General features: G+C 55.9%; 2 protein-coding genes across 10 annotated transcripts in view; one reads left to right on the top strand and one right to left on the bottom strand.

Moving 5' to 3' along the window:
• The first annotated feature begins 229 nt into the window (after nucleotides 1-229).
• On the top strand, nucleotides 230-20160 carry NAXD (NAD(P)HX dehydratase). Of its 7 annotated transcripts, none has more exons than XR_003434632.1 (11): nucleotides 305-425; nucleotides 3655-3805; nucleotides 5695-5740; nucleotides 6625-6713; nucleotides 9761-9869; nucleotides 15275-15325; nucleotides 15404-15508; nucleotides 16311-16431; nucleotides 17435-17555; nucleotides 18062-18203; nucleotides 18284-18399. XR_003434632.1 is itself a non-coding variant. In XM_027115831.1 (11 exons), the coding sequence occupies exons 1-10, from the start codon at nucleotides 326-328 to the stop codon at nucleotides 18483-18485; spliced, it is 1095 nt and encodes a 364-aa protein (XP_026971632.1). In that variant the 5' UTR covers nucleotides 305-325; the 3' UTR covers nucleotides 18486-18522; nucleotides 19743-20160. The 7 variants fall into 7 exon arrangements, 6 of the variants coding, with proteins under 6 accessions (XP_026971633.1, XP_026971632.1, XP_026971631.1 ...); XM_027115831.1 differs by lacking the exon at nucleotides 18062-18203 and adding an exon at nucleotides 19743-20160 and having other exon boundaries at nucleotides 18284-18522; XM_027115832.1 differs by lacking the exons at nucleotides 305-425; nucleotides 18062-18203 and adding an exon at nucleotides 230-298 and having other exon boundaries at nucleotides 18284-19712.
• Nucleotides 20161-21137: 977 nt separating this feature from the next.
• Nucleotides 21138-23253, bottom strand: part of CARS2 (cysteinyl-tRNA synthetase 2, mitochondrial) — a 35779-nt gene continuing 33663 nt past the window's right edge. For all 3 annotated transcript variants that reach the window (XM_027115827.1, XM_027115828.1, XM_027115829.1), the window contains 2 exons: nucleotides 21362-21565; nucleotides 21138-21286 (listed from right to left, as the gene is read on the bottom strand). In XM_027115827.1, coding sequence (XP_026971628.1) covers nucleotides 21218-21286; nucleotides 21362-21565 — 273 coding nt within the window. In that variant the 3' untranslated portion in view covers nucleotides 21138-21217. The remainder of the gene's footprint in view (nucleotides 21287-21361; nucleotides 21566-23253) is intronic.

Below are 23253 nucleotides of genomic sequence, written 5' to 3'. Positions count from 1 at the left end.
TGGGCAAGAAAGGATTCGCACGGATAAGACGACAGTTGAGCCGAGACCTAAATTAGATGAAACCGACCGTCTCCGGCCGCCTTTGACCGGCAGAGGCCAGTCCGAGGGCGGGGCGACTCCGGACCTCGAACCACTGGGAGTCGGCCGCCCGCTTCCGGCGGCGGCGCCGGGGCGGCCGGGAGCCCGGAAGTCCGTCGAGGGAGGGGAGTCCCGCGGCCGCGCGGGGGCCGCCGGGATACCGGAAGTCCGCGGATGGCTGTGAGTTCCGGCTGCGGGGCCGTCAGGAGCTGCCTGGGAGGTAAGCGCGATACCGGCCTTCCCGGCCATGGCCACCCGCGTGGGGGCCGGGGCTGCGGTTGCCGGCGCCGCCGTTGTCGCGGTGCTCTCGGCCGCGCTCGTGCTCTACGGGCCGCCGCTGGACGCAGGTACTCGGCCGCGGGCTACTCGTCCGGGCGGGAGGCGCCGCCGCGGGTCCTGGGTCCACCTGGGGAGGGGTTAACCGAGGGACCCCGAGGACCCCGGCCAGGCCTTGGCTGCTGAATAGAGCGCACTGTGTAGAAAGAATGAGGCGTAAACGGGACAAGTGCGTCCGACTTGGAGCACCATCCCCTCCTGTATGGTTTTCTCCTCTTGCCCTGCGGATATTATTGTACCTAAGAGTTTTCAAACCGCTGGACAGTGTGTTGTATTATCTCACTTCTCCCAACAACGTGGAGAGGCTGCTGTTTTGTAAAGGAGGGGGTCCTGAGCCAAGGTTCCCAGCCAGAAAGTAGCTGAAATGGTAAAACGCGCTTTGGCTGTAGTCCTTAGCAGCAGGCAGGACGGAGAGTAACTGTTAGGGGGGTTTGGCTGTTTGGTTTGGGGCACCGTAGTTTCAGGAGATTTGAGGAGCATTGAGGGGCCCCTCAACTTCTGCACTTCACTCAGTCACACCAGCCCAGGCGCTTCTGGGCACCAGTTTGTTCGGAGATACTTTATCTGTCGCAGTTGGTCTTAAATTCGTACACTCCGTGATTGGTTAGCAAGATTTCTCTCTGAGTCGGCTTGAGATTTCATTATTAGGCCGAACTGCGGAGCGTTTACCAAAAACTGGCTTCCCATCCCAGCTTTAGGGCATCTCAGTTAATTTAAAGATTGCTGTCACATGTTCCAGATTAGTTACGGTTCACGTTAAATTAAAGCAAGAAACATTGGTATTGCAGAGTTGTGAGGGGCAAGTAATTCTAGAAAACAGCCCAGAATAAAGAAATCTGTTTAACTGTCTTCAGCCACACTTCTTTAAAGCAAACAAAACCAGACAGATATGACCTGTTCTAGATTCAGAATTGTATGAAGACAAATTACTTACTAGGATAAATTTCAAGTTGCCTCTTGCCAAGGCCTTTTTATCCTTAAGAACTTTGATGTTTATAGTGCAATATTTCTGTGGATAAGTCCAAATGGTGCATGGCAGTAAGCCAGCTGAAACTTGATTCTCTATGGAGTATAGGGAAGTTGAACTGACCTTCCTTTGGCCCTCTCACTAACAGGTGTTGATCTCAGGTGAGTGTTACAAAACCCTAATGAGCAGGGGGGATTGTGCTTTGCAGTCATACAATTGCAGTTAAAAAGTGAAAACGCTGTGCTTCTCAACAGTGATGTTTTTTACCCATCCCAGATTGGTTTCAGAAGGCATTTGAGAAGGATTTGACTTGTCTTTTGGTTGGTGGCGTGATTATTTGATTAAAAAAAAATTCTTCTGCCTGAAAATGGCAGCATTTTGGTAAAATGGTGTCTTCTGCCCAGGCTTATCCGTTCGTAACCATAGCATCTTCACAGGTCTGTCTCTGAGCCTCAGTTTCCTTGTCTGTAAAAGAAGGATAAACTGGCTCCCAATGAGGAGAGTGAGGCAAGATGCCGTTAATTCATCAGGCATTTATTGAGTGGCTTATTCTGTGCCAGACTCTGTTCCAGGTGGTTGAGGGTGGGAGGCCAGCCCTTAAGTCACAGGTGGGGGCTATACCTCATTCTGTGGAGGCAGAAGGTGCAGGGGTGGTCTTGGGATGCTCTGTGTGTGGCCGGCTGCTTAAAGTGATGGCAGCTAATGAACCCAAAACATTGTAAGGGACTCAGAACGATCCGTGAGTGACTGGTGAGTTTGGATTCTGTCTTTACAATTTCCAGACTTTAAAAAGCACCTGTATTTATTGTTCTGGGGCATTTGGAAGAGAGACCATTCTCCGATATCCTCACATTGACCAGTCACCTTATGCTAGGTGTGTTCAAGTTTGACACAGATGCATGGCAAGCACCACAGTAAGCGCACAGACAGCTCGTCAGCGGTCAGCAGGGCCGTCCTGAAATCCGCCTGTAACAGCTGCGGTTCCTGTCCTGCAGCTGGTCAGGGAGCCTAGGCAAGAGTGTCTCAGGGCCGCTGTGCACGGTGGCGAAGAGAGTGCGTGGCTGGGAGTCTGGGGTGCAGGCGGGCGTGCGGGAGGTTGGGGCCGGGGGCGGGGAGTGAGAGCTGATTGCTCTGTTAGGTCAGCGCCTCTGTGGCCCGGCACTGCTGTCAGGTTGGCCCGGGGCAGAGGCGTCGGGGGCTGGACTGATGGTTGAGCAAGCCTTGTGCCTTTTCACGGCCAAAGGGTTAGGGTTACGGCGATTCTGTTTGGAGTTTTAATCCTGTGTTGATTTGGAAGAAGGTAGGACATCTTGGGTCTAAGCATCCATCTGATATATTGGCTAAGGAGGCGTTTACATCTGCTCATTAAGGAAAATTACGTGAACAACGTCGTTGAGTGAAAAGTAAAATTGTAAGAGTGATAGAAGATAAAGCTGTTTTACTATATGTATGGAGCTGAGTCAGTCTCTGTTCTTCACTTGGACTTGTGACCCACGTCTGGTTTTCCTCTGCTGCTGAGATAATGGGAAGATAAAAATATTGGATGCCTTTTTTGTGAAAATGTTGTTCGTATCAGCAAAGATCCTTTAATTCTAGAGAAAATGCATGCTTTATTATCTATTCATACATTGGGCTCTATAGAACACAGGATTTCTCTCACAGCTGAGCTGTTTTTAATAATGTGGCAAAACATACAACACAGGAAGTTTTTCAAGAAAGGCCAATTAAAATTAGCTATTTATAGACAATTCAATGATCAAACTATTTTAAAATGCCACTTTGAACCCAGTGTAAGATGTGTTCCTTATTTAGAATGCCATTTCCAGGTTATTTGATTATCTAATTGAGTGTTGGAACCATGACTGGAAAATGAATTGGGAATAACATGAACCACCTGTCTGGCTTGAATAGACCGTGGAAAGTAGCAAAGGGGAGAAGAGACCTAATAAACTTGAAGGAAGATTACGATGAAATATGTGTAGTTCATTAAGTAACAGTGCGTTAAAAAAAACTTTCTGAAAGCTTAAGTAGACTTCCAAGACGTCTGATGCATTCGAAGTAAATCTGGTCCATGCAACGATATTAGTAGTGTTGTGTTGTTACTTCTGAACAGCATTTGCTTATAGAAATGAAATGATGAAACCATTGGATAAAAATCTACAGCGTTCATATTAAGCCAGCTTTTGTTTTGATTAATGGGGTATTTTGTTCAAGTCTGTTTTTGATGTATGCTGGTAGACACTTACCTTTCTGAACATTTTCCTGTTTTTCAGTTTTAAATCAAGCATTTCCACTGCATACAGCACGCTCAGTAACGGACATGGAGGCTGCTTTGCAGCTGGTGAGGAATGTGGTACCTCCTCTGGCCGCCTGGAAGCACAAAGGGCAAGCTGGGAGGATAGGCGTGGTGGGAGGCTGCCCAGAGTAAGTTGCGCGGACGCAGCGTCCTTCTCTGGCTGTCGCCTACCTGTCGTCCCTCCGTCCGTCCGTTTGGACCCCAGGGGTCATTTCCGAGTGTCTTCTGATATTCCGGCAGTAGTTTTCAGTGATGAACGTTTGATGGAGTAGCAGAGAAAGCATGGGGCGCCGATTGGGTGAGGCTGCTGCCTCTTACTTTGTGCTCTGTACTGACGGTGTTCGTTACTGTGAGCCTTGGTTACTTTGTAGTCAAGGTAGAGACACTCAGCATCTGCTTGCTTTCCTTTCTTAATTTAAAGATATTCCTGCAAGTTCCTTGTGAAATCTGGCAGATGCTAGCTTTTTCCCGAGGCCTTTTCCTCTTCTCGTTTTGTATATTATGCTGCTGTGTCGACACATGGAGATCTGTAACTTGTCCTTGCTTGTGGCACCTGCTGCCTTTGACTTAAATTCGACCTCGGTTACCATCCAGTTTCTGCTTCCTTCCTGTTTGCACTGATATGCTCTTTGCCTAGCCTTGTATTTTCAACAGTTTAGCATGTAGTTGGCTGTACTTATTAAAATAACGTGTAGCTAGATTGTGTTTCTTTACCCATCGTGACAGTGACTGCTCTAAGTGAGGGGGATGTATTTCTTTCGTTAGCGAGGCTTGTATTCACACTGTGGGGTGAGCGTGTATGTCCGCTGTCCTGTCCTTTGGCATTTCGGGCGAGTTCGTGGCTCTGCCTGGGGAGACTGTCACACGTGCAGCGTGCCCTGAGCGCATTTCCCTGTTCGGGTTAGCAAAGCTCTTCTTCACCCCTGGGATTGACGTAACAGTTACCGTCACTCATCTGATGTCAGGTTCACGGATTTTCCTCACTGTGCTTGAAGTGCCCTTAAGCACAGTTACAGGCGATTCCGAGCAAAGCGGGTGGAAGCAGGAGGGAGGCGTGCGAGTCTCTTCTCATTTGTCCCCATGTCCGAGGTGACCGCTGCCTCTGCTCAGCGTTGCTCTCGGGGGTGGGTCCTGCTCCTTGGGGCGCCAGCCAGTCCAGGGGCTCCGGCCTGTGGTCACCTCGAGCACACTGTCTCTCTCTGCAGTGCCTTTGGGAAACTCTCCCTGTCTTCTCAGACCTCCAGGTTTTGTTTTGTTTTGCTTTGTTTTTTCCCCTAACACACATCCCTACCATCCTTGCTGACAGAACCCCAGTCTTGTTCGGTTGGTGTTGCATTTTCTCTTACTTGTGTCTGTGTGCATTTCTGATAAATCAAGTGCTTTCTGTGTCTGTATTAGTCTAGAGAGGTGTCGACTTTATAATATTAAGTCCTCTCATCAAGTGTACATCTCTTCTGTTCTTTAATAGGTTTTTAAAATGTCCCCACAGAGTTATCATGTGCTTTATAAGGTTAATTCCTAGATGCTTTATGATTTTTGCTGGTATGGTAGATGCTATCATATATTCTAATCAGTTATTCCTGGTATAGAAAATAACCATTTTATTCCGGTTGATGTAAATCTTGCCGAACCATTGTACACTAGGAGATTCATTTTTTAACAGCTTTATTGAGGTCTGGTTGGTATACGGCAAGCTGCAAATGTTATAAATGTACAATTCGATAAGTTTGACCTCTGTACAGCCCCCTGAAGCCATCCGTCAAGGCTTCAGTTTGCACATACGCATTTCAGAGAGACCTTGGAGCACCTGGCCAGGACCTGCCTCTCCTGACATGGTTCAGAGCCTCATAGGAAAGATTGGCTTTCCTGGGACTGATCCGTGTTAATAACCCTTTTCCCGAGCTTCTACCGGGGGTTGGGCCGTGCCTGGGTGCCGCGTGTCTGTGTAATTTACTGATAAGCCTGGTGTGCTTGCCTCATTCTCAGAAGTTTTTGACTGTAAATGTCTTCTTTTTAGGTACACTGGAGCCCCCTATTTTGCAGCAATCTCAGCTCTCAAAGTGGTATGTTTGTTCATAGCTTCATTTTCAGGATTTTTCTAGTAAAGAGTTGGATTATTTAAATATGACTGAAGCAAATGTTTTCTGAGTATTCTCTCAATATTCAGAGAAATCTGAATAGCATTTTGGGTAATCGTGGTAAGAGACGTACCTTTTTTTTTTTTTTTTTTTTTTTTTTTTGCGGTGCGCAGGCCTCTCACCGCTGCAGCCTCTCCCGTTGCGGAGCACAGGCTCTGGATGCGCAGGCTCAGCGGCCATGGCTCACGGGCCCAGCCGCTCCGCGGCATGTGGGATCCTCCCGGACCGGGGCACGAACCCGTGTCCCCTGCCTCGGCAGGCGGACTCCCAACCACTGCGCCCCAGGGAGGGCCCAAGAGATACACCTTTCAATCTACCCTGACCTCTTGTGCAGCCACAAAGTAACTTGGATGGGGCTCATTTTCTTTTAAACTAAACTTTTTTTAGAACTGTACTTCACCACAGTGATCCAGGCTGCCTTTTCAGTCCTAGCATAAGCAGTGGACCTCTTTTAACCTTGGCAGTTGTCACGGCAGCGTTTTGATCAAGTCCTGGAGGCCCAGTGGCATAGGGACTGTGACGTGGGCTGTGCTTCTGCGGACCTCATCGTGATGCCACCTGAGCCGGCGGGGCCACCTGCCTCTTTGGCGGCAGCAGAAGTCCGCCTCTCTTTCCAGGCCTTTCTTAGGTTTTGCCGCCGGCCGGAGGCCTCTCAGCCGCCTCCTGGCTGTGGGTTACCTGCGGCAGTGGGTGCTTTTCTTTTGCGGACAGTGCTGCGGAATTTGCACGGTTGTACCAGAGCCACCAGTGCTCTTGAGTGTCTGTCGGGCGAATCCCGCGTTAAGCCGGCCTCCTGTGCCCCTCCTCAGGGCGCGGACTTGTCCCACGTGTTCACCACCCAGGATGCCGCGCCTGTGATCAAGTCATACAGCCCGGAGCTGATCGTTCACCCGGTTCTGTGAGTAGTGGGGCCCCGGCGGGCGCGGGGCTTGTAGCCACTCTCCTGGGTCACAGGGTCTCTGCGCCTTCGTGGAGCCGCTGTGCAGCAGCCGCGGTGCAGGGAGGGGGCAGGTGGGAGGGTGCTGTCAGAAGAAGCGAGGGAACGATAATGAACCCGCGTCTGTAGTCAGAATAAGACCGACAGTGTGCAGGAGACCTGGGCACCAGGGCTGCCCGGGCTGGCCCCGGTGGCCCGTCGGCCATGGCCGGTGGGTCCTAGGCCCAGGAGGGGCTGTGGGCCTGCCTGTGACAGTGTCTCACGTGGCAGCAGTAACGACCGTTCGATCGTTCAGCAAGCGCTTACTGGACTCTGTCCTGGGTTCCGCGGGCACAGCATCTGACTGGGCAGCCCAAGACCTGCTCCCGTGCAGCTTCCTCTCCAGGGCAGCCCTGTGCCTGAAACTTTCTGCAACGGTGAAGCTTTTCTCGCGGTGCTGTGCGAGACTGTGGCTGCTGAGAGCTTGAAACGCGGCCAGTGGGACTCGGGAGCTGAGTTTTTACTTTGATTTTAATTACACGTAAAAGCCCGCGTGGTCAGCGTCTACTGTATTGGGCCACGTACACAGCTTTGGAGGACAGACGAGGTAACAGCTTGTCAGGCGGTGCTGAGGACCGCAGGGAGGACGGGGCGGGGAGTGCTGGGTGCGCGCGTGTGTGTGTGTGGGGGGGGCGGGTGCTCCTAGGGTCGCCGTGGGCAGTGGCGCAGGGCGTGGCATCCAGTGAGGGCGCAGACACGGGGGCTGGGGGGGAGCGGGCGTGGGAGCTCATGCTGCAGGCCTGCTGGGGACACTTAGCCTGGGGTGCTTGGGAGGGGCTGGGTGACCAGAGAGGTTCAGGGCCACGCTTTGCTGGTCGTGGGGGTCATAGTAAGGGTTCTGGCCCTTGGGGCCCGGGGCGGAAGCAGGGGTCCCACTGGGAGGCTGTGGTAAGCCCCTGGGGTTGCTTGCGTGCTGGGCTAGAGACAGGAGCGGGTCAGAGCCTGGCCACAGCAGCGGAGTGCAACCCCGCCCTCCTGCGGGTGGGCCGTGAGACCCAGCAGGAGCGTGGGGAAGCCACCAGGGTGTGGGCTGAGCAGGTTGTCATCTCCATGGCCTGCTGATGTGCCGGCGGCCGTGGGGTGGGCAGGGGAGCCTAGATCTGGGAGTTGTCAGCGCGTGGGCTGGTTTAAACCAGGAGGCGAAGCTGTGTGTGGGTCGGGAGGGCCCGGCGCGCTGGCGGCTGGGAGCAGACTGGAGGGGCCTGGAGGGCGTCCTGGGGCCGAGTGGAGAGCTTTGCGGATGGTCCTGGAAGAGCCCGTGCCTAGAGCCGGACACGAGGCCTCGGCTCCCAGTGTGGGGTCCCCAGTGCGGCGTCGCCGGCAGCCCGAGCGGGGCTGCTGGGCGGCGGGCCAGGCCGGGCCGTCTGGTAGCCTGTGGGCCCTGAGAGTGGCGGCCGGGCCTCAGAGTCGCGCGCAGCCATCAGGTCTGGGCCTAAGGAGGGCTCCTGATATCACGGGGGGTCGGGGCGCCACCGGGCACACGCCTCCCCGCAGGCCTGAGGTGGGGATGTCTGCACCACAGGTAGGAGTGCACCTGCACTGCATCTGTGCGCCTGTGTGATGGAACCAGACTGGCACAGGTTATTTTGAAATGAGTCATCGTGTCTTATTTTAACGTGTTTTACGTACTTTTTCCCCCGTGAGTCTTAATTTTAAAAAAAGAAAAAAAGTGTAGTATGATCATGACTATATACCTTGCATTATTGACTCTCTTTCTGATGGGAAGGAAGTTCCATTTGCCTCAGCTTTGGTGAGACCCAGATCCTCTGCCTACCTTTGCGGAGTTCACAGAAACATGTGGACCACTCGAGTAAACTGCTGGGGTCCCTCCCGGGGCCTGGGAAGGGGCCCAGCAAGTGAGAGGCTCCGTGCTTGAGTTTCATCCCCAAGAGTATGCTGCCCTCACATCACGCCATACATCATGCTCTTTGTCGTTTCCTGTAAAACAGCACTTTTCTCACCGTGTTTCCTGCCCCTGCTGCTCCCTCCTTCTCTTGTCTGCTTGTCCCCAGAGCGGGTGGCTTCCCCTGCGAGCCTCCAAAGTGGAGGTGGCTTTTCCACTTTGGAGGTGACCCTCCAGCCATTGGGTCTGGAGGTGGGACGTGCATCCTCCCGGACCATCACCTCTCGTTCCAAAACCTCCAGCTCCTTTGAAACTCCACCCACTGACCCAGTGCCCCTCGTCCCTGCAGCCGCCTCCGACCCCATCAGTCCTTGGGTGTTAGTGTCTCTCTCCACCATTGCTCCCGGGACTGTTGCTAACGTGTGTGTGTAGGGAACTGCTTTACTGGGATAGGATTCACTGTAAAATCCACTGACTTTAATCGTACAGTGGTTTGTGGTATGCTTGCCAGGTTGTTACATCGCAGATAATCTTAGGACGCTCCCACCACTCCAGGACGGAAGCCTCTCCCCCTCGCCACCCCAGCCTGAGGCGACCTCTCATCTGCTTGGTTTCCGAACATTTGCCTTTTCTGAACATTTCTCATGCGTGGAATCAGACATCTGTGAGGTCTTGTGTCTGCCGCCTTTTACTTAGCATCCTGTTTCCGAGAGGTGTCCACATTGTAGCACGTGTCAGTGCTCTGTTGCTCTTTAACAAACAAAAACAAAACCCAGAAGTCCCCCCCGCCCAACCCCGCCAGCTGCTGGCAACCGGCAGTCTCTTCTCTATGGGTGAGTTTGGTGTTGTGTTTTTGCGGTGTTTTTGTTTTGTTTGTTTGCTTTAAAGGTCCCACATATAAGAGAGAGCATACGCTATTTGTGTTTCTTGGGCTCATTTCACTTAGCAGAATGCTTTCAGGGGCATCTGAATGTTGAAAGCTAGACAACTATGGTGGGGTCCTGGCTGGGGTCCTGGAACAAGAAAAGGACATTGGGGGGAAATCTGGAAAAATCTGTAGTTTCATTAATAAAGTAAACAGAAGATGAAAATTTCAAGCTCTTTTGCCCTTCTTTTCCTTTTTTAGTGACAGCCCCAGTGCCGTCCAAGATGTGGAAAAGTGGTTGCCCCGACTGCACGCCCTGGTCGTAGGGCCTGGCTTAGGCAGAGACGACGTCCTTCTCGAAAACGTCAAGGTAACGTGTAGAATTATTAACCACGCCTATTCCCACAGGCTCGGCCCTTAGATCGGGGGAGTCTGATGGAATTGCATTTTCCGTTGTTTGTTGCTCTGAGTGCGTCTTGGAGGAGGAGTTGAGACCGATAGAACGTGGTCTGGGGAATAGAGGAGACACTAGGCGTAAAGGTAGGGATGTGCTTAAACCAGAGCAGGGCACCGCTGAACGGTGCCCTCTTTCACTCCCGGGGCTCTGGTCTCAGGCTGTGGCCGAGGAAGTCTCCATGGGGCCCGACGTGACCAGCCCAGCATCCGGGCTGAGCGGGGTTAGCAGTGGCCGGGCGTGCGCTCAGGCTCGCGGTCACCTCCCCGCGACCCCTTCCTGCTGGGGACCCCTGGCAGCCTGCTCCTGGTGCCCGCTGTAAGGGCGCAGTGCCCCCCGGGGCCTGCCGAGGGCCACGCTTTGTGCAGCGCTCTGCGCAGTGCCCGGCTGGGCCCAGTGGGAGTCTGTCACAGAGAGCCAGTGGGAGAGGGTGCTGCTGGTGACCTCACCGTTGCTGTAAGCTGTGCACTTAGAGAGAAACGTGAAAGGTGTTCTGGTGCTTCTAGCTTTGTGTCGTCAGCGGGTCCTCTTGAAAGCCCTTGTTAGTTTAATTTCTTAACCTGGTGCTCCTCTGGCCACCTGAGGTCCTCATTGGTCTAGAAATCCCTGGGCCTTGGACCCCACGGGCCAGTTGTTCTGCTGCCTTTGCACTCTCTTCTGTCCCCTGCCGTCCTTTTCAGCTAAAGCCAGCGTAGCCGGCGCTGGGTGATGGGGGAGTGGGCAGGAGACCCTAGTTCACCCTCGTGGGCACACGTGCATTCGTTTACTTTTGCGTTGATCATTTATGCTCTTCCTTACTACTGAAACTTTATGCCTGCTTTAATCTAAGAAGATGAAACTAATTTTTTAGCCTCAAAAAGTTGAAATAGAAATAAATGCTATCCTGGATCAGGGGAAATAGCTCGGTTGGCACACCAACCCCACATTCTGTGTGTTCCCGCTGCCCAGGTCCTCCGACACTGCCCTGGTGTCACTCTCCGAGGGGACACATCTCAGGGACCTGCTGAGCTCTCCCTGCCCTCGTTGGGGCCCTTCTCAGTGCCCCCAGACCACCTGCCCCAGCTCCAGCCCTGGGAGGTGTCGCCACGTGCCTCGAGGGGGCTAGCGGTCATGGTGGCCCTGACTTGCCACTTGCTTCAGCAGCTGGAGGGGCTCCTGGCCCAGCTTCTGCTTTTTGAGTTAAGCTGAACAGAAGCTCAAGGGAAAGAAGGTGTAGGGCGCTGTGATGTTGGTTGGACTTTCAGCAATCTGTGGGTAAAGAACATTTTAAAAGGCAGACATGTGTTTGCTTTACCAGAATTTAGTGAGAACGTGAATTTTAAGGGTCCCTTCCACGGAAAATCTTTCCAGCCTTTGGGGTTAAAGTTGGGGCTGGAAATTTCACTTTCTTCAAGCCCATGAATGATCACTGAGGAGAAACAGTGGCCGTGACAGGTGACTGGGGATGGAACGGAGCAGGAAATGTGTTTTCAACTTTAGTGCCAATAGTTGGTCCGTTTATTATTGCCTGTTTCAAACGGTTTGGTTAAAACATGTACCCTCTGTAGGACGAGATGCTAAGTGAAGTGGGCAGCAGCACAAACGCCGCGCGATCTCACTTCTGTGTGGAGTCAGAATAGGTGAGCTCGGAGAAGCAGAGAGGAGAAGGGTGGCTGCCGGGCGCGGGGCGTCAGGGCAGTGGGGAGAGGTTACGTTCTCCCCCGGGGAGGTGATGGCTGTGTGGGTTAGCTGGACTGGTGATTATTTCACTATACTTCTGCACGGGCTCACCTTGGAGGTGCTGGGGGTTCGGTTCCGGACCACTGCAATAAAGTGAATTCTCGTCATAAGGCCGGTCACGTGAATTTTTTGGTTTCCCAGTGGAGATAAAGTTACGTTTGTGTTATACTGTAGTCTGTTACGTGTGCAATAGCATTATGTCTAAAAAACAGTGTAGGTACTTTAATTTACAAGTACTTTGTGACTGAAAAGCGCTGACCGCCACCTGAGCCTCCAGTGAGACATCGCTGTATTGCTGGTGGAGGCTCTGGCCTCCACGCTGGCGTCTGCTGAAGGCTGGGGTGGCTGTGGCAGTAACCTTTGCCGCACTCATGGACGAATTTAAATTTTACAATTCAGTGGCTTCTAGTATATTTACGGAGTTTGCAGCCATCACCACAGTCCGCTTGAGGACGTTTTCTCACCCCAGAAAGAAGCCCCACGCCCGTTAGCACTTGCCCCCCGTTCCTCCCAGCCTCCACCCCTGGCGACCACTAACCTACTCTCTGTCTCCGTGGACTGGCCTGTTCTGGACCTTCGTAGGAACAGCATCCTACGCTGTGTGGTGTTTGTCATTTCAGGGCTTACTCTGCTGTGGCAGGTGGTCAGCGCTTCACGCCCTCTGTTGCTGTGTGATGGGCCGTGGTATGGAGAGACCGCGTTCTTAAAATCCATTCGTCAACTGATGGACATTTGGGTGGTTTACACTTCCTGGCTATTACACATAGTGCTGCTGTGAGCACTCATTTCCAAGGTTTTTTGTGGATTTATGTTTTTTTTTCTATGGGGTATATACCTAGACTGGAGAAGCTGGATCATACGACACCTCCGTTTGGTGTCTTATCTCAGGGTTTTGCCTGACGCAGTATTTACTCCTATGTTTTCTCTTAAGAGCTTTATTCTTTTAGCTCTGTGGTCCCTTTTGAGTTAAGTTTTGTGTATGGTGTTAAGGAAGGGGTTCAGTCCAGTTTTATATCCAGTTGTCCCAGTACTTCTTCGGGCGAGTGAATTCTCTGGGCATCCTTGTTGGAAGTCAGTTGACATCAGTGTGAGGGTTGATTTCTGGGCTCTCCTTTCTGTGCCATCGATTGTACAGCTGTCCTCGTGCCAGTAACCACATTACCTTGATTATTGTATCTGTGCAGTAAGTTCTGAAATCGCGAAGTATGGGTCCTCCAACTTCCTTCTTTCCAGCGTTGTTTTGGCTACTCTGGGTCCCGTTAGTTTGCATGAGTTTTAGGCTCAGCTTGTCAGTTGCAGAATGGACAGCTGGGATTTGGGTAGGGGTCACCTTGAATCTCTAGGTCAATTTGGGGATCACTGCTGTCTTAACAATATTGAGTCTTCCAGTTCATAAGCTGGTTTTGAGCCAGAGTTAGTGGCTGTAGGATCTGGACGGACCCTCCTAGTGTCTGGGCTCTTTGGCAGCGTGTTGTTTTCCTGGATGGATGGATGTGTCTTGGAGGCTTTTCCTGGCAGGATATGCAGATGTTCATTATTTTTTATAGCCTCATCATAATATGCTGTAATGTATTTAACTAGTTCATTTCGGCTGTTTACAGCATTTTTTTCTATTAGTGATGCCTTGAACATTTCTGTATATCTATTTGTTTCTTTTGGGTGTTTTCTTTAGGATAAATTTGTAGAAGTTCCATTGCTGAATCAGAGTATCTGTGGAAGGTAGAGATACTGAATAACATCCTCTGAACTGAGAAGGAACTTTTAAGACTGAAAAACGAAGCAGGCACCTGAGTGAAGTGCAGTTCTGAAGTTTATGTGGCGACTGACATACAGGCAGGATCGGGTGGAAGATGACCCAGGTGTCCCTAGCTGCACGGAAAGGGTCCAAGGGGACTTCTGAAGAAAGAATCTGATCCCCAAGTGAGACGCATGTCTACACTGATGGGAACTGGACTTTATTTCTCCCCCCCCCCCCCGGGGGGGTTTCTGCAGAGGCACTCCTCCAGTTTTCATACCAGAGAAAGATGGTCAAGTCGATAGGGAACTTGTCCGGCTTGGGCGCATTCCTGGCGAGTGGGCTACAGCTCAGTCACTCACGCGGGAGGGGAAGGAGCAGGGCTGCGGGCCTGAGATGGAGCTGACAAAGTGGGGTCAGTGTGGTCCAGCCACACAGTGCGAAACTGAAACGTTTTTGAGAGATGCTCCCGGATTTCTCCAGAAGCTTGTAGCGGTTTGCTCTCCAGCAAGGGCTGCCCTTCCCAGGATGTGCTCTGGGGAGCTGCCACTCCTCACTCCCCCTCCTTGTGTGTAGAAAGCTCCCTGTTCCACGTTAGCCCTCCTGACCTGTGCGTGGCTGGCTCCTGCGTTTGCCCGTTCTTCCCTTAGGGCAGGTTGCCTGGATGTGTGTGTGCGCAGGGCTTGCTGCCTCGTCACGGCACGTGCTGGTGGCGCTGACCCTCCAGATGCCGTGACCGTGACAGCGTCAAGTGCACAGGCCCTCTGAGCCATGGAAGCAAGACCAGCCCTCCGTTCTCTGCGTCAGGAGGCCGAGTGTCACACTGTGCAATGTTACTAATGTGCTCTCCGTGGTGTCGGCTCACGTTTCCCGGGTCTGAACATTCACTGGGCCGCTGTCTTTGGAAGAGCTCTAGGAGGAAAGTACAAAGACTCAGAAAATCTGAATTGGTTCTAACAGTAACGCCCGACTCGGGGCAAGCAGACAGAGCATTTCCACTGTTTAAGGAGAGAGCCCTCTGTGGGCCCCGTACCCTGACCCTCCACCGAAGGGGCTTTTGGGCACACTCCCAGCACTCAGACCGGCGTCGGCAGGTGCAACAGGCCGTCGGGCAGGGCAGCCGTGCTGGGTGAGGTTGCACTCCTCACTGCTACTCTACGGACGTGGGCTTATCTCCCAGTGTTTTAAATTATCCCTGCTTGTCATGTATCTCGTTCACCGTTCTCTTCTAATAGAGTTTTCTGTTACCTAGTGTCTATCAGGTAGCAGTCCTCTTCTCATGCTGTCGCCGTAAATGCCCTTGTCATGAGATACTGGTGCATAATAATCAGCAGTCATGTTGATCAGACACACGTATAATTTTCAAGCGAAAAACCTCAAACTTTTAGTATAGCATTCTCAGAAGTGATGCGCTGTTCATTACTACGGTCATTCGTTTGAAAACACGTGAAGTGTTACTTATGAGAAATAGATAAAAACTAAGGAGTTGGGGAATTCCCGAGACTTCAGGCCTCTCAGCTCCAAATCCTGAGGGCTAGTATCTGTTGGAAATTTGGAGGTGCCGGCCCAGGGTTGTCCGTCGTGGGCTGGCCTGGGACCCAGCGCTGCGTGGCGGTTCCCGTGGGCTCCTGTGTTCAGAGCTCCCGGGGCCCGGCCTTACAGAGTCTCTCTTCTGCGGCTCCTGTGTTCAGAGCTCCCGGGGCCTGGCCTTACAGAGTCTCTTCTGATTATTTATGCATTTGCTTTCTTGTCTCCTGCCTGTTGGTTGATGGCCTGAGGTTGAAGTCCGTCAGGAACTGCTCGGCTTCTTGTACCCTCTCTGAGAGGTGACGGGCTTTTTGCTCAGCCTAGCTTCCCTTCCTCGCAGGGCATTTTAGAAGCGTCCAAGACCAGGGACATCCCCATCGTCATCGACGCGGTGAGTGTGGGCTCCTCTCCCGTCCCCTCCTCCCAGGGGACCCCGCGGCCTCGCAGTGACGTGAGTCCTCGTCTGCAGGACGGGCTGTGGCTGGTTGCTCAGCAGCCAGCCCTCATCCAAGGCTACCAGAAGGCGGTTCTCACCCCCAACCACGTGGAGTTCAGCAGACTCGCCGAGGCTGTGGTGAGTCAGCCGACGTCCCGGGCAGGGGTGAGGGGCTCGTCCTGCGGTGCACCTGCGGGGACAGACGTGCAGAGGTGGGTGGACAGGTGCGCTCCCGGGTGCGTGCAATGATGGGGCATCTTCCAGTTAGCGTGTCTTCATTTGGATGAAAGGTGGCCTCTGGGGTCAGCCCGCCCTCCTGCCACCGTGCACCCTGGGCGGATCGTTCCATCCCTGCCCCTGCCTCTGTAAAGTGTGGAGCATGATGGAATCTGCGTCATAGGGTTTGTGAGGACGAAATAAAATAATACAGCTGACCCTTGAACAGCGGGGGTTGGGGCGCTGAAGGCTGCGCGCTGTCAAAATTCCGAGTGTGATTCACAGTCGGCCCTCCGGGTACGCGGTTCCCCGTGTCCTTGGTCCCGCGTCCGTGGATTCAGCCAACCTCGGATTGTGTAGGGCTGTGGTATGTACTATGGGGAACATCCACATATAAGTGGGACCTCGTGGTTCACACCAGTGTTGTTCGAGGGTCAGCTGTGTATGTAAGCCCAGCGTCCTCACGTATTAGTGCCGTAAATGTTTGCTCGTTATTACTCGAAGTCGCATCCCTCGCAAACCTTTACAATCCCGGCCATGGGCCAGTAGTCCTGACTCTGGGTCTCCCTCCCGCTGGTGGACGGAAACGTCTCTGCACGTGGGGCCCGAGCTCGGCCGTCGGCAGGTGCCCGGCGGGCCCTTCCCCGCATGAGGCGGGGTCAGGGTGGATGGGCTCTTCCCGTGTCTGATGACAGCTGTGTCTGTGTGTTGTCCTCCGTCGTAGCTGGGAGACCCCCTGGATGGCAGGGACACCTACAGATCTGTGCAGAGACTCAGCCAGGCCCTGGGCAACGTCACCGTGGTCCAGAAAGGGGAGCAGGATGTGATCTCTGATGGCGGGCAGGGTGAGTGGCCGAGGGCTTCACGCTGCGTGTCGGCCGGCCACGCTGGGCACCAGCCCCAGGAGGACCTCCTGTTCACACACGGTCACACACGGGCACACGTGCACACTTACCCCCAGAGAAGGGACTCCCTGGTGAGCATGTCAACCACAGCTTCTGGAAAGGCCATTTTTGTCTTGTTTCTCACTGTTTTGCAAAGGGACGTGGCAGTGATGCATGCTGGTCCTGGTCGACACCAGGTACAGGGTGCAGTTCTGTCCGTGCTGTGCAAGGAGAGCCCCGAGCAGAGGCTCTGGGCAGCGGGCGACCCTGCAGGCCCGTTGCCGCCTCACCTGAGGCACAGATGCAGTTGCTTGAGTCTTTCACTGCTTCCTGTTGTTTTATAAAAACGCCCGGAAAACGAGACACCCAAGGAGCTGCCGGTGGGGCAGGAGCCCCTGGGCCCCGAGCGTGGCTGCAGAGCCCAGCCGGCCCGCCCGCGTCCGCACCGGGGTTCGGTGCGTGGCGCCTCTGCTCCCTGCAGATGAGTCCTCCTGTTGCTGAAGTCTGCCCCGGAGGCAAGAGCCCGCCAGGCGTTGATGAGGGAGCTGTACACACGGAACTGGTGCCCAGGAAAGAGTGTGCACGCTCACACACGCCATCACACACACATGCTCGCTGTCACGCGCTGGACAGGAGACGCAGAGAGCCTCCTCTGCGTGGCCCTGAAGCCCGTGGGTCAGACGCTGGAAGGTGCTCTAGACTCTAACAGAGAGAGCGTAGCAGCTGGTTAAGACGTTTCCCCAAGAGATAGAAACTTCCCGGCACGGCACAGACGAAGTCCCGGCAGGGCCGCTGCGGGCGCCCTGGGCCGGGGGCACCATCCCCACCCTGTCCCCACAGACCCCTTGGTGCTGGTTAGGGGAGCTGGGCCTCCACCTGCCGTGTCAGGACGGGGCGGGGGGGGCAAGGTGACGGCCTTGCCGTCAAGGCACGGCCCCTCTCACACGGCCCCCTCACCCCGCAGCGCTCACGTGCAGCCGGGAGGGCAGCGGCCGCAGGTGTGGCGGGCAGGGGGACCTCCTGTCAGGCTCCCTGGGCGTCCTGGCGCACTGGGCCCTCCTGGCTGGCCCCGAGAAGACCAATGGGTGAGTCACGTCTTTGTTCCTCCCGTGCTGTTTCAGCAGTTGCATGTTTAATAAGTGGCTGCTTGGAACATTCCGCTGAGGGGCTGGTGTCTCCTGGAAGAGCCCCCAGGGCAGGGGTTGGTCCCAGGACGCTCGCCCGGGGGCTCTGGTGTCCCTGCTGGTGTCGGGGGTGCTGCTCGGGGGTCTGCGGCGCATGCTCTGCGGGACCGGTGCCTCGGGGGACACGTAGGCAGGGGCAGAGCATGTGCCGGGAGATGACTGTCCACGGGGTGCAGCGCCCTGAGCGGTGGGGTCTGCCGTCGCCGGCAGAGGGTGGGCCCGGGCAGCCCACCCCTCAGGGCCCTCGGCCTCTCGCTGTGCCCATCCTGGCGACCCTGACGGTGCCGGGCTGCGGGGTCCCAGCACACCTGGCCCGGGGGGCCTTCGGGGTGTGTGCGCGCAGGCGGGTGTGTAATGGGTCCAGGAACATAGCAAGCAGCTCGTCCCCAGGCTCCGGTGTCTTCCAGGGCCTAGAACAGCACCGAGCACTTACCCTGTGACCGAGTGCCGGTCTGGCTTGCAGCCGGGACGTGGCTGCATCCTAACCTTTCTCCAGGCGGACGGGCATTTCTAATAGGCCCAGCGGCACGTTAGACTGAACTTGCCAGAGTGGGTCCCCGGGCGACCACAGGAGGGACAGGGAGGGCCTTCGGTGGCCACGACGCCCCGCTAACGCCGCTGCCCCGCAGGTCCAGCCCGCTCCTCGTGGCTGCCTTTGGTGCCTGCGCGCTCACCAGGCAGTGTGCCCGCCAAGCCTTCCAGAAGCACGGCCGCGCCACCACCACCACGGACATGATCAGGGAGCTCGGGCCCGCGTTCAGCAGACTCTTCGAAACCTCAGCTGATGCAGACGGAGGAGGGGTGGCCCCGACAGGGGAGCTGCATTTGTGACGGGACCCGCCTCCGGTCCATCCGAGTCCGCTGGGAGGTGTGTGAGTCTGTGCCATGCGGGTTGACATAGACAGTGTCAGAGCTTGGAACATAGCACTTTCTGGCTCAGCTGCTGTGTGCTTGGAGGTGTTATGATAGGAAACAGAGTATTCCTGAACTTTTTTCAGCTTCTGGGCAATATCAGAAAAGAATGAAGAGAATCATATGACAGTGAGACCGTCCGTCACCAGCTCAGCTGAGGTCGTGGGCTTTTGCTGTGCGATTCTTTTGTTTGCGGGAAGTTCCCCTCCTCCGGTAGTCCTCTCGGGGGGATCCCATCGCTCGTTTTCAAATGTCTACATGAGTGATGTTTTCTTTTTTAAACTGAGGTCCTCGAAGGGATGTGGCATTCATTTTTTAGCTCATTTTTGCTTCTTTTTGAACCGTGATTCGGTTGGACACATCTGGGCAGAAATATTAAGCATTGCTTGTTTTCGTCAGTTGGTTGAAATATTTCAGAATAATGAGAAATCTGAAACCCTTTTGGAGGCAGCTGGGAAGATCACAGAAGGGAAGCGAATGGGACCCTGACCCCCGAGTACACAGGTAGGGCCTCTGGGCCCCTGGCCTGTGCACCAGTCGGGTGCTGGCTGACAGGCCCCAGCGCAGCACATGGGAGTGGGAGGGACGCCTGGGGCTCCGGGGTCGGGCGGGAGATGGCACGCAGGTGGGGGGCACCAACACTGCCTTCATGCCTGCTCACGGAGCAGGACGGCGGGTCCCTCTGCTTCGAGAGTGGGTGTGGCTTCAGGAACGTTCTGAAGTTCTCTCTGAAACTGTAGTGAGTTGTCGCATCTGCATCAGGTTAGCTTGGGCGCGGCTGTCTGTGTGGGCAGTTCTCTTTGTGGCCCGAGAGCTGGCTGTCTCCCGTCACATCTCTGCTGGGCTGGTTACAGCACGTGTGCTTGAGTGTACTCTCAGGCGTCGGTGCCGCCTTCTGTGGGGCGGGGCCTGGCCTGTCCATCTGTCCTTCCCCAGGGACTCCTGCTCTGCGGTCAGAAACCTCCCCGCAGAAAGGTCCCACTTCCTCTAAATAGTCGTGGACTTTCAAGATTTCCTTTAAAACGTTTACCATTGTTATTTCATATCTAACTGTAGAAGAGTTTAAGTGTCACGGACATTTTTTCCTTTGGGGAATTACGCCTAAATCACGGTCTCTCATTAAAAAGCAGATCTGGTTTACTTCAAGGGAGAGTTTTGTATTTTTTTCTTAAACAGCCAGAACCCACCTCTCAACTTAACCCTGAGGACATTCTCAGATACTAGGAAGATGAAAACACGTAAGCCCGTCTGTCTAATGGTGTGGTTTTCACCACTGCCTACCAGTACCGTTAAAACGAAGTACTAAGCCCGCAGTGTAGCTGTTTCTTTCCATAGAAGACAAGACTAGCCGACGCGGGAGCTGCTGTGTTTCTGCCCTGAATCCCTTTGCTTGAGAAAGCACCATTCAGGGCCTCTGCTTCTGAACGAGGTGAGCAGTTGCTCCTCGTCCTTTGCAAACCCAGGCGCTCTCTAGCTCCAGCCGAGGACACTGCGCCAGGACACCAGCACCGAAGCACATCTGGCGGCCAGCTCAGGCTCCGGCCAGACAGCCTGCCCCGAGTACTGAGCGGCCCTGCTTGCCTGTCCCATGTCAGGGGCCTGCCCGCCCTCTGGGATTCTGACTCCACTGTTCACGGGTTGGGTCCCTTGTAGCAGGTGAGCTTCTGAACGGGCTTCCTCATCTGTAGAACAGGAACCCCCTGCCTTTCAGGGTCAGGAAGGTCAGTGACGAAGTTAAGGCGGCTGCCGGGCCAGCCAGGCCGTCCGCGCGGCGCCTGACGGGTGCTGGCCTGCTGCCCGGGGCCGCGCCCACAGGATCAGTGCCAGCCCCACAGCGGTGGACATGGGGCGGCCTGGCTGAGAGCTGGGGGAAGCGGCGAGAGGGTCACCCCGCTTCCCGCTGGCTGGCTGAACAGCTGTAGCTCCCTGCCTGCGACAGAAAGGAGACGGAGCGCGAGGCCGCCGGCAAGCTCGGTCCCAGGTTGCCCGCCTCGTGCCCGCCTGTCACACCTGTGCCCTCACCCGTGTCACCCAGACTCGAGCACAGCCCTGGCCCCGTGGTGTCTGCTCAGAGGCAGCAGAGGACGGTACCCCAAGAACCAACTGTTGAAGGAAGAGGTCAAACAGAACAGGTGAAACAGCCTATCAGAGGAAACGGGCTGGACGCTTGCAGGGGTTTCCTCTGTTGGCGCTTTCTGTGGTTAACACGTTACTTTATAACCAGGAAAATAAATGTAAAACCGTATGCCCACGCCCAGTCCAGCACTGCCCAGCACGTGGGGTACAGGCCGCTTCTCCTGCTTGAGACCAGGTGACCCCAGGGAAGGGGTCCCGCCTGCCCTTCCCATGACGTCTTCCGGGACCCCGTGTAGGGCCGATGTCCTGGTCTCGCAGTTTCAGCGCCGTCCCACGATGTCAGGCCCCGGGCTCAGGAGCCAGAGACCACGGTGTGGGCTCATGTGACTTTACTGAACTGCGTCTGTGGCCATCGAAACCCATTCTCCAGCACATCTACGAGCACCCGTGGGGCGGTGACAGTTTGGTTTAAGGTTAACTGAGCAGCCACACAGAAACTTGAACATCAAGCTTTTATCGTGACTTGAGGCAACACAGAACCGCGCCGGGAGCTGTGGCCTCCGCATCCCGTGGCCTCAGCTCCCTGGTTTGGGGTCTTCTGTCCTCGGATCCAGCAGCTCCCACGTGGACACGCCGCCCCGGTCCTGGGGAAGGAGACGGGCCGGGTGAGAGTCAGGGCGCTGGGGCGGGGGCAGAGCCGGGAGCGGGGTGGCGCTCACCTTGATGCTGATGCCGTGGGCGGCCAGGTCCCGGCGCAGTGCATCGCAGGCCTCCAGCAGGGGCTGCCTCTCCAGGAGCTGCCGCTGCGCCTCCCCGGGGGCCTCCCTCGCAGCCAGAGCGAACTGCCGGACCTTCTGCCGGAAGCGGACCAGCTCCTCGACCACGCTGTGCAGGGCGGCCGGGCCGCCAGCCCCTGAAACACACTGCCCAGGCGCCGGGTGAGTGGACGGGCCCCGGGCCGGGGAGGGGCAGGGGGCGCAGCTCGTCTCCCTCCCCTCGCCCAAAGGGCCCAGTCTCCCGATCGCCCAGGCTGGTGAGCGGGAGCTGCCACTGCAGACGGGCAGCATCGGAGGGTCATTGGGCAGAGCCGGCAGGCCTGGGCCTCGTCGACCAAGGAAACCAAACTTGCTCGCTCCAGCCGCCGTTCAAGGCCCTGGACGTCCTGCGCACAGGTGGGCGCGCACACAGGCGCAGCCCCGCAGCGCTCTCCCCCGGGGCCGGGGACCAGCAGTGTGGGTGCCGGCCGGGGGAGCTCCAGGGCTGGCATGGGCCCGGAGCCCTTCCAAGTTGCCAGGCGTCCAACCCCACCCCCACCCCCTGCCCCACGGAGGAGGGGCCGGCGGTCCAACTCCTTCAACCTCAATGTGATCCCCAGCCACTGCTCCCACGGTAGAAGACGGCTCGTTACAGAGACGTGAGCCCCCAGCGGGCTCCGGGGGCGCCCCAGCTCGGGGAGGAGGTGGGCTTCTGGTGACCCAGCATAGACCTGGCCCCCTCAGCCTAGTGTGAGCTGCCAACAGGCCCTGGACCGCCCAGGGAAGGCCGCAGTCCACTAGGGAATCAGTGTCTCTCAATCAAACCATCGCAAAGGTACGGGAGTCTTTCTGTTGAGGCCAGAGAAGCTCACAGCCTGACAAACAGTCCTAGGAGACATCCCCGCGCACGGCCAGGGCAGCCGGCGCCAGGTCTCAGCTGGCAGGTCCCCGGCCCGGCAGTGTGGGCTGTGCCCAGGCCTCACGGCAGCAGGTGGCCCAGCGGGGCCCGCAGGGAGCTCCAGGGTGGCGTCCCCCCGTGTGCAGTCCAGGCTCCCCTGTTAACAGCCTGTTCACATTTTTTAGAAAGTGGCAGCTATGGCCGTTTCCTTTTCGGTCCTGAACAACAGTCCTAAGGCTGTTTGTTAGGTGAGGCAGAGGGAGGCGGGCCCCCTGGAGGAGGAGGGACCCTGGCCTGGGGCGTCAGGCAAGGACGCTTCTGTGCAGAGGACAGCCTGCTGGGGGTGAGGGGAGAGGCGGCGGCCGTGGGGAGACAGGTATACATGGGGAGGGCAGCGGGGGAGTGATGTTGGGAGGTGGGAGCCCAGAGGAGGGAGGTGGCCCAGGACTGTTGGGAACCGGAGTCGAGGTGTCGGGGGTAACAGTCAATACGGAGAGGGGACCCAGGATCCTGGGGGCTGGCTCTGCCCGCCTACGGCCAGAGCAGCTGTGGCCAAGCGCAGCGAGCACCCAGTGCCCAGACCCTCCCCGCCGAGAGCAGCCAGGCTCCTGGGAGAAAGGCCGACTCCTGCCTGCGACACAAGGTACCGGATGGGCTGGGAACGTCAGTGCAGGAAGCAAGAACGTGCCAAAGGGATGGGGCCGTGTGTGGCACCGCGGCCAGCTCCACACTCCACCTCCCAGCCTCGAGCGAGAGGAGGACCCGAGTCCACACTGGCGCCAGGAAGGATCTCTGCGGCGTGGTCACGGTGCACATCCTGGGCGCGGGACAGACGGGGATCACGGCCAGAGGATGGCGTCATATGTGCTGAGTCCCTGAGGGGCCGGGGTGTCAGGGCAGGAAAAGGCCACGGAAGGCCAAGGGACGTTCCACACACACAGGACCAGAGACCCGGTGG

This window comes from Aethalodelphis obliquidens, unplaced genomic scaffold, assembly GCF_003676395.1.
Source record: "Aethalodelphis obliquidens isolate GAN/ISIS:26980383/991018 unplaced genomic scaffold, ASM367639v1 scaffold15, whole genome shotgun sequence".
Classification (NCBI taxonomy): Eukaryota; Metazoa; Chordata; class Mammalia; order Artiodactyla; family Delphinidae; genus Aethalodelphis; species Aethalodelphis obliquidens.
Note: the sequence above shows the minus strand (reverse complement) of the source record. Positions and strands in the feature narration are given on the sequence as shown.

What these genes read in the sequence shown, in the direction of transcription:
- NAXD (XM_027115831.1), top strand. Translation starts at nt 326, where the DNA reads ATGGCCACCCGCGTGGGGGCCGGGGCTGCGGTTGCCGGCGCCGCCGTT. An exon ending in GCAGACTCGCCGAGGCTGTG is followed by an intron (nt 15,509 to 16,310) that starts GTGAGTCAGCCG and finishes CCTCCGTCGTAG; the next exon opens with CTGGGAGACCCCCTGGATGG. An exon ending in GGCCCCGAGAAGACCAATGG is followed by an intron (nt 17,556 to 18,283) that starts GTGAGTCACGTC and finishes GCTGCCCCGCAG; the next exon opens with GTCCAGCCCGCTCCTCGTGG.